This window comes from Marmota marmota, unplaced genomic scaffold, assembly GCF_001458135.2.
Source record: "Marmota marmota marmota unplaced genomic scaffold, marMar, whole genome shotgun sequence".
In the NCBI taxonomy this organism is placed as follows: domain Eukaryota; kingdom Metazoa; phylum Chordata; class Mammalia; order Rodentia; family Sciuridae; genus Marmota; species Marmota marmota.
In genome coordinates, this window is record NW_026000075.1 from 11989336 (window position 1) to 12003242 (window position 13907).

General features: G+C 42.6%; 1 protein-coding gene and 1 long non-coding RNA gene across 2 annotated transcripts in view; one reads left to right on the top strand and one right to left on the bottom strand.

The window, feature by feature from the left end:
* The window catches only part of LOC125620062, a 74028-nt gene extending 65795 nt beyond the window's left edge, over window positions 1-8233 (bottom strand). Inside the window, exons 1-2 of the long non-coding RNA XR_007351649.1 lie at window positions 7735-8233; window positions 7064-7156 (exon numbers count right to left, since the gene is read on the bottom strand). This is a non-coding gene — a long non-coding RNA (uncharacterized LOC125620062). The remainder of the gene's footprint in view (window positions 1-7063; window positions 7157-7734) is intronic.
* The window catches only part of Slc7a14 (solute carrier family 7 member 14), a 111482-nt gene that overhangs the window by 73683 nt on the left and 23892 nt on the right, over window positions 1-13907 (top strand). The window contains exons 4-6 of the mRNA XM_048814308.1: window positions 2290-2507; window positions 10988-11134; window positions 13580-13788. Coding sequence (XP_048670265.1) covers window positions 2290-2507; window positions 10988-11134; window positions 13580-13788 — 574 coding nt within the window. The remainder of the gene's footprint in view (window positions 1-2289; window positions 2508-10987; window positions 11135-13579; window positions 13789-13907) is intronic.

The window sequence follows — 13907 nt, forward strand, 5'->3', positions numbered from 1 at the left end:
ATTTTTTGAATTATGGATTTTTTCAGACTTGGGATTATTTGCCAATACTTAATGAGATATCTTGGCAACAGGACCCAAATCTAAGCACAAAATTCATTTATGTTCCATAGATGCCTTATATATATAACCCAAAGATAGCTTCATTAAATATTTTTAATATATTCATGCATGAAACAAAGTTTCATAGTGTGATTTTTTCCACTGTGGCAAAATCATGTCAGGACTCAAAAAGTTTCAAATTCTTCAGCATTTAAGATTTTGGAATTTTGGATTAGGGAAGCTGAACCTATAATAATCAAAAAATTAGAAAGAGCCTAAATATTCTTTAATGGAACAAGTAAGTAAGTAAATTGTACATATTATGCACATAACAATTAAAAAGATGATTAAGGAAGCCTGTGATAATAATATGAAATATATTTTAACATAATGTCCCCATATAAAGGGATATAAAAAGCACCATACATGCACCATGTCAATGACTATATAAAACAAAACAAACTCAGAAAAAAGAACTGGAAAGAACTTCTCTGGTAGCTTCATCAGAATATATTTTTCAGATTTTCATAAGTAAGCAAATTTAAAATAAAATATTTAAAATGGATTCCATTCTAGCAAAGGTCAAGGAAGGGTAATAGAGCTGAGTGACAGTGAAACACCTAGCATACCACAAGACCTCAGGCTCCATCTGTCACCTGCCACTCACTTTCCATCCTTTCAAAGTTGTGGAAATTAACCTGTAAGTGAGGAAGTCTTGCAGCCTTTCCTCCAAACTCCCAAGGAATGAGTCTGTGGCTGTGACAAGTCATTTAAATTCAGTGTCAGAAAAACTGACAAAAATGCTGAGCACCGAGATACCATGACAAAATAAAAAGTACGCAGACTGTGCCTGTGCCATATACTGATCTCAGAAAATTTAGGAGTGACATGGCCCAAAATTCAGTCATCCATCTCCTAAACTTTACAGATGAGGTCTAGCACAAGACAACACGCCCAAGGCCACACCACCGGCTGTTGGCCAAAGCACAGCTAAAATTCAGGACCCAAATCTAAGCACAAAATTCATTTATATTCCATAGATGCCTGCAGCAGCAGTGCCTTTTCTACTCTATAGAGGGCAGGAGTTCACTGACCAATGGGCAACACTAAGCAGGCAGGTCCTGTGTGCTGGTCATTTTCTCTCTACAATTACATCCCCACGAATCGAAAGAAAATTCCTCTTAAAATTGTTTTCAGAGACATGCATTTTTTTTCAGTGTATTTTTTTTAATTTGTTATATATGACAGCAGAATGCATTACAATTCGTGTTACACATATAGAACACAATTGTTCATATTTTTGGTTGTACACAAAGTAGAGTCACACCATTCATGTCTTCATACATGTATTTAGGGTAATGATGTCCATCTCATTCCACGTCTTTCCTACCCCCATGGCCCCTCCCTCCTCTTTGCCCTATCTAAAGTTCATTTATTTCTCCCATCAACCCCCCACCCCCATTATGACTCAGCATCCTTAAATCAGAGAAAACATTCAGCATTTGGTTTGGGGGGACTGGATAACTTCACTCAGCATTATATTCTCCAACTCCATTCATTTACCTGCAAATGCCATGATTTTATTCTCTTTTAATGCTGAATAATATTCCATTGTGTATATATCCACATTTTCTTTATCCACTCATCTACTGAAGGGCATCTAGGTTGGTTCCACATTTTAGCTATTGTGAATTGTGCTCCTATAAACATTGATGTGGCTGTGTCCCTGTAGTATGCTGTTTTTAAGTCCTTTGGATATAGACGGAGGAGTAGGATAGCTGAGAGACAGGAATTTTTTAATTTGTTAATAAAAGATTGTTGGAAGGTAATGGAAATTTTACACACTAGGAAATTAACCACCATGAAGATAAAACCATTTTCAAAGAACATGTTAGACCTCTAGATATATTCCAAAGGTTCTAGGACTGTCCTGATTTCAAATACTCTGCGCCATGTTTCCATAGATACTGCCGTAACTGTCACATCACACATCCCAATTTTGGGTCCAGGATATCAGGTCATCTTACCTGATGGACACTTATATTTGCTTGTAGACCACAGCATAGGCATGTGTACACACACACACACACACACACACACATACTCACACACACAGAGTTCCTTCTCCTCCCTACAGACTGACCATCACTTGGAGGGACAGAGCTGAGTGCAGGAACATGGGATGGGTCAGGAGTTGGCCTGACCCTTTCTTCCCTCTGGACAATACTAAACCCTGTCCCTCTGCTCTAGGGAAAGGTGAAGAATCATACCCAGACCTTCTGGCTCTGGTGATTGCTGTCATTGTGACCATCATTGTCGCTCTGGGGGTGAAGAATTCCGTGGGCTTCAACAACGTGCTCAATGTGCTGAACCTGGCAGTGTGGGTGTTCATCATGATCGCAGGCCTCTTCTTCATCAATGGAAAGTACTGGGCGGAAGGCCAGTTCTTGCCCCATGGCTGGTCAGGGGTGAGTTCATTCCTAAAGCCCTGTAGATGCTGTCTGTCTCCCACCCTGAGATCCGTCTAAGACATATTTTCAAGAAAATGCTGCTCTGTTCCATAATTCTCATGGCACCCTCTTCATCCTTATAATCTGAATTTAATTGGAATGTTCTGAAGAAATGGCTTTTTTTTAAATGTATTTGTTTCACAAACATCTATCATGATTCTATTCTATACAAATAATAATAATGACCCCCCATGTGGCCACTTGCAATATGCCGAACATAGTGCAAAGTACTCTGCATTTGATATTTCATTTCATCATCCCAATAATCTCAAGAGGAAAATATTTACAGTCAGGGCAAAGAAAACACACTTGGAGAGCTGGGGTTGTGACTCAGTGCTACAGCACTTGCCTAGCATGTGTAAGGCACTGGGTTCGATTCTCAGTACCACTTATTAATAAATAAAGGTCCATCAACAACTAAAAAAAAATTTTTAAAGATACACATTTTAAAAAGAAACAAAAAGAAAAGATGCTTGGAGAAGACAAAGGACTTGCTATTAAGCACACTGTGTAAGTAGCAGAATCAGGACCCAAAACCAGGACTGTGGACTCCAAAGCCTGTACAAGAACAGCTCAGTTCTGTAGAAGTCTGTTCCAGTCTACTAAGACAAACAGGCACATAAATAAACAGACAAGGCAGTAAAGGAAGCCAGGGAGAGTGGACGCAAAAGGGAAGGATGAGGCTTGCCTTGGTATAAAATTAGGCAAAGGACAGTTTTTAATCCAGTCCCAACATTTGACCCGCTGAAAGTCTGAGGGCATTTGAGCTGGCTCATTGGAGGGCTGGTTGTAAATTCCATTCCAGAGGCATGGTTCACAGCAGAGAAATCTACCTAGTGTTGTCAGGGAGTTGGCAAGAGAGCAGGCTAGACCAAAGGACATTTTCAGGTCTCATCCCCATGATCTGGTGGTGTGGTTTATGTTAAACCCAAATGAGAAGGTCAGAGTGGCAAATTCCTTACAATGACAGGTGGTTCTAAGTTGTGTCTGGTTTCTTTCTCTAGTATAACTAAAAATGCTCATTTTGGGATTTATTGGTAAAATTCACAAGCTTTTTTTTTTTTTTTTTTTTTTGATGATAGAACATAAATCCTCTAGAGAATTTTCAGCTGGCAGGAATCTTAGAGGTCCTCTGGTCCTATTCCCTCATCTGACAAAAGAATGAATAACCAGAGGCCAAGAGAGAAGAGTCTGCTTAGTTCTGGGGGCAAAAATGCAAGTCCAAGAGTCTACTGGCTTTGCTTGTATAGCTTTTGCTTAAACTGGTTTCCCTCCAAGATGTCCAGGGATCCGAAATCACTCTTGGAGAACACTCAAAATAACTTCTGTTTATTCTGAACTGTGCCATGCTGTTCAATGCAGAGAAACAAGCAAGGGAGCAATTTAATCAAAATTTCTATCTTTGTGCTTATCTATAAAAATTCTGCAGAACCACCAAGTTCATCACTCCCTTCTGAAATGAAAAAACAATGAAACTGGTTAAAACCATAAGAAGAGACAAAGAAATACTGTTGACCCTATTCTGCATTTCCACATCTTTATTTTCTTATGATACAAATTGTTCCCTTCCTATCACATAAAAGAAACAACAAAATATAAAAGTGAAAAGAGAGAATGTTTTCCTGGAATTCAATTGCATTTTTTTCTTATAGTTCATGAAAATGTTCTCACCATTTTCTTAACAACATAAGAAATTATCGGGTCATGGATTCCGTACAAGACTTTGGCATCAGTTAACCTTCGTGCTCCTGGTATTCTCTTCGTATCAGCGGAAAAACAAATTGCACCAAATGCTTTCAAACAAGAACAAAACCTTAGCTGTTTTTATGCGTACATTCTTGCAGTTACAAATAGTTATGGTGGTGAGAGGAAAAGAGCTGGCACTTACTGACTACCCTGTTGAATGCTGGAATCACACTTTTGAATATTATCTCTCTTATAATAATACTTCAAAGCGGGTGATGTTAGCCCCAACTTAAAAGCAGAAAATGCAGGGTGCAGAGAAACTCACCCCTGACCAGCTGTGGGGCAGCCTATGTGGGGTAACCTACCTGATCTCACTTAGCCAGTCAGTTCCAGGACTAAAGTTCCCGCCCAGTTCTGTGTGACTCCCAAGCTCTTTTCTACTTTATCAAGTACCTTGTTGTAAGTCTTCTTTAAAACAATAAAATAATAAGGTAATTCATGTGGCATGTTCTATTTATTTTTAAATTTTCACAAAGTCTTGGAATCTTGGAGCTGGGAGGAACATTAAAAGATAATCGGGCTCTTTTCTTGCCAGAGTCCTCCTAATGGCTCACCTGCATGGCGCACACTGTAGCTCAGGCCCCAGGTAGAGTAGAAAGAGTTCATATCCTCTGTGAAAAAGCTCTTTCCACACTCTAAAGGAGATTAAACAAGCCTTGTAGGCTTTTCTTTCCCCTGGTGCTTTGTTCTGGGGTCTTGATTTTCTTTTGAGGTCCCTTCTTCCCTTCTCAGGGGCTCCACAGCCCTCCTCCATTAAGGACCACCTTGTCAAGGAAGGAGTAATCAAGTCAGCCTTAGGGGTCCCTTGTCCTGGGGTTCCCACCAGCTTCTGTACCAAGGGAAGATCAGAATTTAGGCATAAAAAAAAAAGAAAAGAAGTCTGACTTTCCTACCGTTTTCCATTTTCTGTGTGATAAACTCTTTCTTATATACGTTTCAATTAATCTTCATAAGAGCCCTATAAAATAAGTATGACCATCTCCACTCTTAGACCAAAATAACGGGTTTTAAAAATTGAAGATCACAGATCTGGACTGTAATAGAAGAAAATCCAATCCCCATCCTGGATGAGCCAACGCCCATATTTACTCCATTTCCCCCCCACCCCAGGTTTGGACCTGTGGAACCCATTGTCTTTTTTTGCACCTTGGTTACCACCTCCTCCAACACACACCTACTCTCTTCAGTAGACTTGTCATTGTCACCAAAAAAGCTTAACTGGGATTTTGGATTTTCAGCGCAAATCCATTATCCCTGAAGGGAACTCAAGTGTATGTCCTAGTGACTGTGACTAAAAGTATCATCTGAGGCTGAGGCCCAGCCCAGTGTGAAGACATTGCTGACTCATCCTCTCTGCTCTCTGCTTGGCCTTGGATTGCTACAGAGTACATTTCCTCCCTAGTACGTGGGCCTGGCCCTATTCTTTCTCAACTTTGGTTTCAGGTCACTTTTCCAGTCCAGCAAGGCCCCTGTGAATTTAAATCCTATTTTTGAAGGTCTCCTCTCATGAGCATATTATCCACTGAGGTAGTAAACACATTTCCCATTCTTACCTAACAAATATCAACAAGAGTGTATTTCCTACTTAGCAGCTGCATGAACTCTTCACTCCTTTGGGAAACCCTGACCCCTACTGCTGACTGGGAGACTAATGCAGAGTTCCAATCTACTTTGGGTAGGATGGACTGGGGATCACCATTTTTCGGGGACTGGGGAATACCATTTTGGGGGGCCATCATTCGTAAGGATGCATTTGTAAGGATGACATTAAACATAATTCTCAAGAACTTCAAAAGGGTTAAGGAACAGCCAGTCCTCACAAGCCTGCTAGTTCCCCTGCTCCAATTGCTTCCTTCCAAAGAAAATAGCTTAAGGAATGGTTTACTCACTTACAGGTCTGGGTCAAATGCTTCTTGGGTCTTGAAGAGCTTAAGAACAACAAACATTTTCCCCCTATATCAAGTAACTCCAGCCCTGAGCTGAACCCCGGCTTCCATCTGCAATTTCTCATCCCCTGAAAATTGTTGGATATGTGTTCCCTTTATGTTATTTGTTCTTGATGCTATCTTACAGTTTTTCTTTCACCACGTAAGATACTCTACCAGCACAAATAGCTCCCAGGAAAATGGTCGGCAGCAAGCATGTGTGGGGAATTCTGACAACCTCCCAAACAAAGGGAAAGTTGTTTCTCATGTTCCCCACATCTGAATCCATTTGTTGGAACCTATTAGCACATTCCAGTGTCAACGGTGGATGGGCTGCTAATAGAGCTGGGGCACGAGGGTGGTTGAAAAATGCTATTAAAGTGGGAATTTGTCTTGTACCTTGGAAGTGAATTATGTAAAGGTGCCTAATTGTCACCCAGGCATCTGGCAGACTGACCATGACAGAATATGGGAGGGCCACCGCATCCTAATGCCTCTCAAATATCATCAAGGCACGGGAGCCTGCTTTCAAGGACCCCACACACTGAGTAGCAGGCCACTGTGACCTTGTTTTTTTTACAACTAGGTAAGCCACAGCCTTCCAGCAACTGAGGCACATGCTGCTTCCCCACAAAGCTCTTAGAGGCATGGACCCATTCTGGATCACCCGGCTTACTTTGGAAAACAACTTCAGTTTTGCCATCAAATTTAAAAGTCAATACAATTTCTAAATTATGTAAGACGCTAAAGGAAAGAATTAGGATAAAGTACCAATAACCCCAGAAACACACAAACACATGCATTCTCACACACACACACACACACACACACCACTTTACTCACCAATTGTATTCCCAGATGCTCACTCCCAGGGAACCTCACATATTCTTTCATGCATGTAAAGGTATCCTAATCATAAACGGACAGATAGGAGATCTGGAGAGAGTGAAGTGGAAAACAGTTTTAGTGATTATTTGGGTAGAGATGCACCTACACAGTCTCATTTCATGACTCTTTTATATTTACCATTTGCAGGGAAGAAAAACTCATTTGAATTAACTCAAGGAAAAAGGCAACCTTTTTGCTAATTTTGTCTTCCCTTTGATAATCTGTTTATTTAATCTGTGTCTCGATTAGCCAGGTATGCTTGACCTTAGCAGCTGTGCTGGTCTTTGCCCCTTTGCCTCCACTGCCCAGGTCCATTCTCCACCCCTCATGCTCTGTCCTGTGCTCCAGAAGACTCCTTGCTCATTGCTTCCTGTTGGGTTTAGCCAATGGAAGATGTTATCAGGTGAGCAGAAGACGAGAAGAGGAAAAGGCCAGGGGATTTCTTCCTCATTCCCTCCCAGCCCTGGAACCACACTGGCAGTCCCTGTTCTACCTCTCCAGCTCCCCATGGCATCCAGGAACACACTTCTACCCTGCCTCTGGGCTTAGGATTATACCATCTTACTATTTCCTCAACATCCCAAGTTGGCTCCTTAACCCTGCCTTACACACTGGTTCATACTCACCTACAGTCCCTTCTTTGATGTCATTTCATTTGTATCATCCGAGTTAAATTCTGTTGACTGCCTAATGCAGGAAAACCTCCAGATGTCCTAACTTTGATCTGTTCAGTTTTTCTTCAACTCTAATTGCTTTTCATATTCCATAGATGCAAATTCAGGCTCACATACATCCTCTTTATAAACATTCTCTCTCTTCCCAGCTTGATAATACTTAATTTTCTGGTATCTAATCATTATCAATAATTGCCATCCATTCTTTCATTCATCTGGAAAATAAAAAGCATTTATGTTTTCCAAATAATGTAAATACCTAATAATATTTTCCAGTTTGTTATTACAGTCAAGTTTGCATTTAGGTTCTTGCAGACTCCAAATATTCCAGACTTCAAATCTTCCAAGGTCATGTTCAGAGTACTTTTGGCTCATGACTTTATCACCATTACCAAACACAGTGCCTGACACATGGCAGCGCTCTCTCTCTCTCTCTCTCTCTCTCTCTCTCTCTCTCTCCTCCTCTCTCACTCTCCTCCTCCCTCCTCCTCCTCCTCCTCCTCCTCTTCTTCTTCTCCCCTCNCTCTCTCTCTCTCTCTCTATATATATATATATATATATATATATATAGAGAGAGAGAGAGAGAGAGAGAGAGAGACAGTTCTAAATGAAGGAGAGTAGAATAAGAAGAGGAGGAGAAAGAAAAAAGATAGGAGGAGAAGGAATTTGTTCTCTTGGGTTTTATCTGCTCTAGAAAAATTTATAATAGTAATAATAGTAATGGTGGTAAAAGTTAATATTCATTGAAATTGAACTACATGTTATTATTATCTCCCTTTTAGTGATAAAGAAACTTAAGGATTAAGAGGTTAGGAATCTGTTCTACATCATCAAGCTAATATGTGGCAGAACCAGCCCAGGTCTGACAGTCTACAAGGACTACTGTTCTAATAAACAAAAATCCACAAATTCATGGCTCTGGAGTCCCCTCTGGAGCCTACAGGGCACCTCCACCTCAGCTGTGATACTCTCGGTACTTCAGAAATTTGTAGGTATCCATGCTTTCTACAGAGCCTCCCACTCTTCAGGTTACACATCCCTGGGTCCCCCATTATGCCTCATGTATTGTGGTTCATAGACCTCTTGCTTTTTTCTAAGGATATTATTCAAATTTACCTGCTACTGTGCCAGGTACCGTGTGATTTACAGGAGTGGGATGTGCCCATGGCTGAGTGTCTACCTGTCTTCCTCTGTGGAAGGGAAGAAAGATGCTAAAGGAAAGGAAAGCAAGACCTGTTTTCTGGAAGCTGTCTTACAGTGAGGCTTGGCTTGGTCAGGATAACCTAGTGAGCCTGCAATCCCATCATCTGCTCATCCTTGAATACCAGTGATATGTTCTAGACAAGTGAAAGCCAGCACCATTTCAAGACTGTGAATCTCCCTGGATAGGGAGATGAAATCTGTTTTCTCTCCTTGTCTGGCAGCCAAATCCACTTTCCATACCCTGACATGAAGGGTTTTTCAGGAGGCAAAGTAGCTCTCTTGCTTTCCAGAAAGTAGCACTCGCAAGATGGAACCACTTATGTTTGGGAAGTTGTTTTTGCCTGACTTAATAGAATAGACAGGAATTCTTAAATTTTTGTGCCATAGACCCCTTTGCAGTTTGATGAGGCTTATGGACACCTTATGAAAATTAGGATTTTCAATGAAGAACCCAATTATGCAGTAATTCGAGGCAAATCAATCATATTTAAATAGAGTAATAAATATTTTTAATTGTGATACAAAAACAATGTGCTTCTTAATTAGTGCTTTAAATACTAATATCTATTATTATATCAGATTGTTATTGGTGACAGAAATCACAGGTACTCTGAGTCACCTGCATTCATGGTGGAAAGAAATGCTAACATCCAGTTGGAAATTATTGAAAATAAAAAATGTAACTCTTTCCCAGCAGAGCCCCTAAATGTCCCTGCCCTGAGGGTAAGAACCCCTAGCTAGGCTAGGGATGGAAACATTAGAATCTCAGTTGGGAGGGACTGTAAAAGATACTAGCTCATTTTACAGATGAGCAAAGGTTGCTTTTGAAGGTTTAAGAAGCTCTTCAATTTTTTGATATACCTTGTAGGTTCTAGTATCCAGTATCTTGGTTTTTCCATATGAAGAAGTTAGTGTGTAAGGTAAGGGCAAAAATTTTAGACAAGCATCTGCTCGGCTTTGAATGACATCATTTATAAGTTGAATGTAGAGAAAAAGCAGGGGAAATATTCCAATCTACCAGGGACCTCACTTCTTGGACCCCTCTGGAGGTTGCATCTTGTCCCCTCAACCAGTCACACAAGTCCAAAAAAAATCTCTCATCTTCCCCTACAAGGACATCCTCCGAGTATTCAGAGGAAGATTTTTTACTTCCAGCTAATAATGAAAATACTGAGATGGGGAAAACTCATTTAAATTTCAATAGATTCTTTAGAAGGAAGTCACACATTCCTCAGTGGAAAATTTTCACTGATGTCTTAACGTAGACCCCATCGCCCTTGGAGGCTTTCAGGCTCTGACAGACAGACATGCAGCAGATGTGGCTGGATGCCCACTCCCCAGCTTTGCTCTGACCTCCTGCCTCATGCCCAGCTAGGTCACTTAAACCTCCAAAAGGAACAGAAAATCAAACTCCGTCTCTACTGTCTTCCCTTTGAAGGCAACAGAACATCTAAAGATCTGAAAATCTTTTATATCATTTCAGATCTGGAAGTTACTCACAGAGATTATCTATCAGGAACACTAATGTGACATGGGGCAGGAAAATTCTTCTTTGTGCAGAAGTACCTGAGTCCCCTCCACTAAATGTCAGAAGCTCCCTCCCTCGCCAAACATCCTTAAGCCACATAGCCCATGGCTGTGGTTGAGAACTGTTGGAGGAAAATAAAAGCTAATGAGTTCCCTAAGACATAGAGATAGCCAATATATTGATTTACTGATACTCCCACTTGCTTCCAAAAAAGGATTCAAATGTGTTAAATGATCCAATTTTTATTTGGCCATAAAAAATTCTTATCTCCACTTAACACCTGAGGAAATTGCTCAGTCACACAGAGAGAAAGCAAAGGAGACCAGAACTTGGGTGTTCGGTGCCAGCTCTACAATGTTACTCCCTCCTCTACTCAGTAACTTCTGCAGGACATTGGGCCACTGTGGGTGCCACATTGAAGGCCCTGGTCCTGCCCTAAACTCCTGAGCCTGACAGATGCCATTATCCCTACAGGTGCTGCAAGGAGCGGCCACATGTTTCTATGCTTTCATTGGCTTTGACATCATTGCCACCACCGGAGAGGAAGCCAAGAATCCCAACACGTCCATCCCTTACGCTATCACTGCCTCCCTGGTCATCTGCTTGACAGCCTACGTGTCTGTGAGTACCAAATGCTGAACAGACCCTCCTCCTGGACTTTTTATATTTAACCTGAAAATGTGGCTCTAGGACTGTGTCCCCTCCTCTGTCAGGAAGTAGGCTTTGCCTTCTGCCTTCTGGGCATTTGGATGCCAAGATGTCAAGAAGAAACTCAGGACTTCCCTCAGGAGAGGAGCAGCCCCAGACCCTTTCGGCCTTCACCTCTGGAGTCCCCACCCTCATCCCCCGCTACACCCAGGCTCGCAGTTCCTGCCGCTGTCCCAGGGCATGGTGTGCAGGGAGTGGGCTGCCGTCCAAGGAGCTCAGGTCATAGGCTGGCAGTAACGGGTGGTGTGCGAGCAGAGCCACTGTGGCCTCTGTGCACAGCCCTCAATGCTCCTCTGTCTTCTGGGAGCTTCCCGGCAGCAAAGAGGCGAGGCTCCCGCAATGGGGAGAGAGAATCCATTGTCCTCTGGAGACTCTCTTCCCCTTCATCCTAGGGTGGGGGAGATGCAATTTCTTTCGTCTGTTGCCCCATCTTTTCACACTATCTCAAATCCATCCTCGGGGTTTCCCTGCCTAAGGTGGCTCTCAGAGTAAAGCCCTCAGCCTCCTCTCTCAGGACCCCTGAGACGCTCCTCCTACATCTTTGATGTTTCATCGTCCAGCTCCCACTTCCAATTTCTATCACAGAGATTGTTCAGCCATATCCAATATCCCCTAAGTGCCTTGCAACAGAGAGAACCTGATGGCTGCTGAGCCATCAAGTGTGGGGTCACACAAATGCTCCAATGTCCTGAGGGTCCTACTGACTTGGGTCATGATTAGGAAAGAGCTAGCAGCTGGGGGTGCAGCCTGTCAGCCCTGCCATTCCTCATTCAAAAAAAAAAAATCATCTTTAGCAACCAATTAAGGAAGTCTGACCTATTCATGATTAAGGCAATCTGCAAAACAGGATTGTCCTAGAAGCCAAACAAAAACAGGAGAGTATCCTTAGATATGGTTGAGAGCAATTTAGTGCCCAGACAAATGTTTTATGCATGGGTCAATTTATCACCTCCCTCTATACACACAGGTGCAAGTGGCTTCATCCTATGCGCACTTTGATTATCCCTGAGGGCAGAAAATTGAGGGAGAGGTGGCAGGGTAGTAGGGGCAGCAGAGACACCCTGCTCTACATTTGCTTTCTGCCCTTTCCTCATGCCTCCCCTTCTCCAGAAGGGGCCTTTGCAGCACACACACAACAAAGTGAATACTCACAGTTCCTTTCTTAGAAGAGCAACATTATAGACTACAGAATGAGTCTATGCCTCTACCAAATTTTTGCTCATCCTGATCTAACATGGCCAGGAGACTCAATGTGCCTTGCTGTAATCCAACCCTACCCCATCCCCAAAGGGAATGTAGCAAGTGGTGGTATCCCTGGGAAGCATTCTATTTTAGACTATGTGGGCTTTAGCTTTGCCTCGGGAGCTGCTTGCTCTTGTACTGGTCAGCAGGCCCCATCATTGTGGTAAAACCCAAATTGCTAGACTATGATGATACATCTTGCTATCTTCCCTAGTATCTCATATTTTCACTAGAGGATCTTGGCTCCTGGGGACCTGGCAAAGAAACGGTCTACCTATGACTACCCTCTCCCTTTCAGGCTTTGAACTCCCTTAGTTCAGGATTGGTCTTCACAGGCCTGAGGGAACTCATATCTGATCATATGACTGGTGGCTCCATTTTCTTGAGCCAATTCTGAAAGACCAATGTCATGGAAGATCTATGCCATGTGAAGGAAGATAGGTCCTGGAGCCCCCAGCCAAGTATTCCCTGGTTAAGCAAAGCCACGTGGTCTTACCAGGGTAGGACTGGATTCCATCTTGATGCCATATTGTCTTCCTTGGCCTGCATGACCCCCAGAACTGAGCTAGAGAGAGGAAATGGAAATATGAGTCTGCATTGTGGTCCCATTTGTTAACTGGTTATGGGCCTCCTAGGAGCTTACCTTTGGAGTTTTGATCTTGGGTGTTTGGAGTAAAAGGAGTACAGATAAGGCCCTGTAGGACCCTGAAAGAATAAAAGAACTGAGAGTCTTGTCCTTGAGGGCAGCTATTCACGGAGCTGTATCCTTCCTGGATACAGCTCCTTCCATCTGGTAGTGTCTGTCCCCATTGCACTATCCATGTAGCTCTGATTTCATGGGGCAGAAACACTTACTCCTCAGATATGAGAAGGCCACAGAGAGATATTAGACATTATTTGAACCAGTTCGCTAAAGTTGCATGTGAGAAGAAATGGAGGCCAAGAGCCCCAGAGGCTGAATAACTGATCTAAAATAAAGCCACATGCCAATCAGTGGTAGATCCAAACTGCTGTGCAAGGCTCTGCCTCCAGGTCCAGAGGACCTCTTCTCCTGCAGGCCATCTACCATGCTGTCAGTTTCTCCACCTCCAGCCATATCTTCTCTTCTTTTCACAGGTGAGCATGATCTTAACTCTGATGGTGCCATATTACGCCATTGACACAGAATCCCCACTCATGGAGATGTTTGTGGCTCACGGTTTCTATGCTGCAAAATTTGTAGTAGCTATTGGGTCGGTTGCAGGACTGACAGTCAGCTTGCTGGGCTCCCTCTTCCCAATGCCAAGGGTCATTTATGCCATGGCTGGTGATGGGCTCCTTTTCAGGTAAGGGCTATGCTCTGTGAAATGTCCTCTGCCGTCCTGTGTCTTTCAAGGAAAACTGTCACCCACTGTCAACTGGACAGAATTTTGATAAGTGCTTTTCACATACACTGTGGACCTTG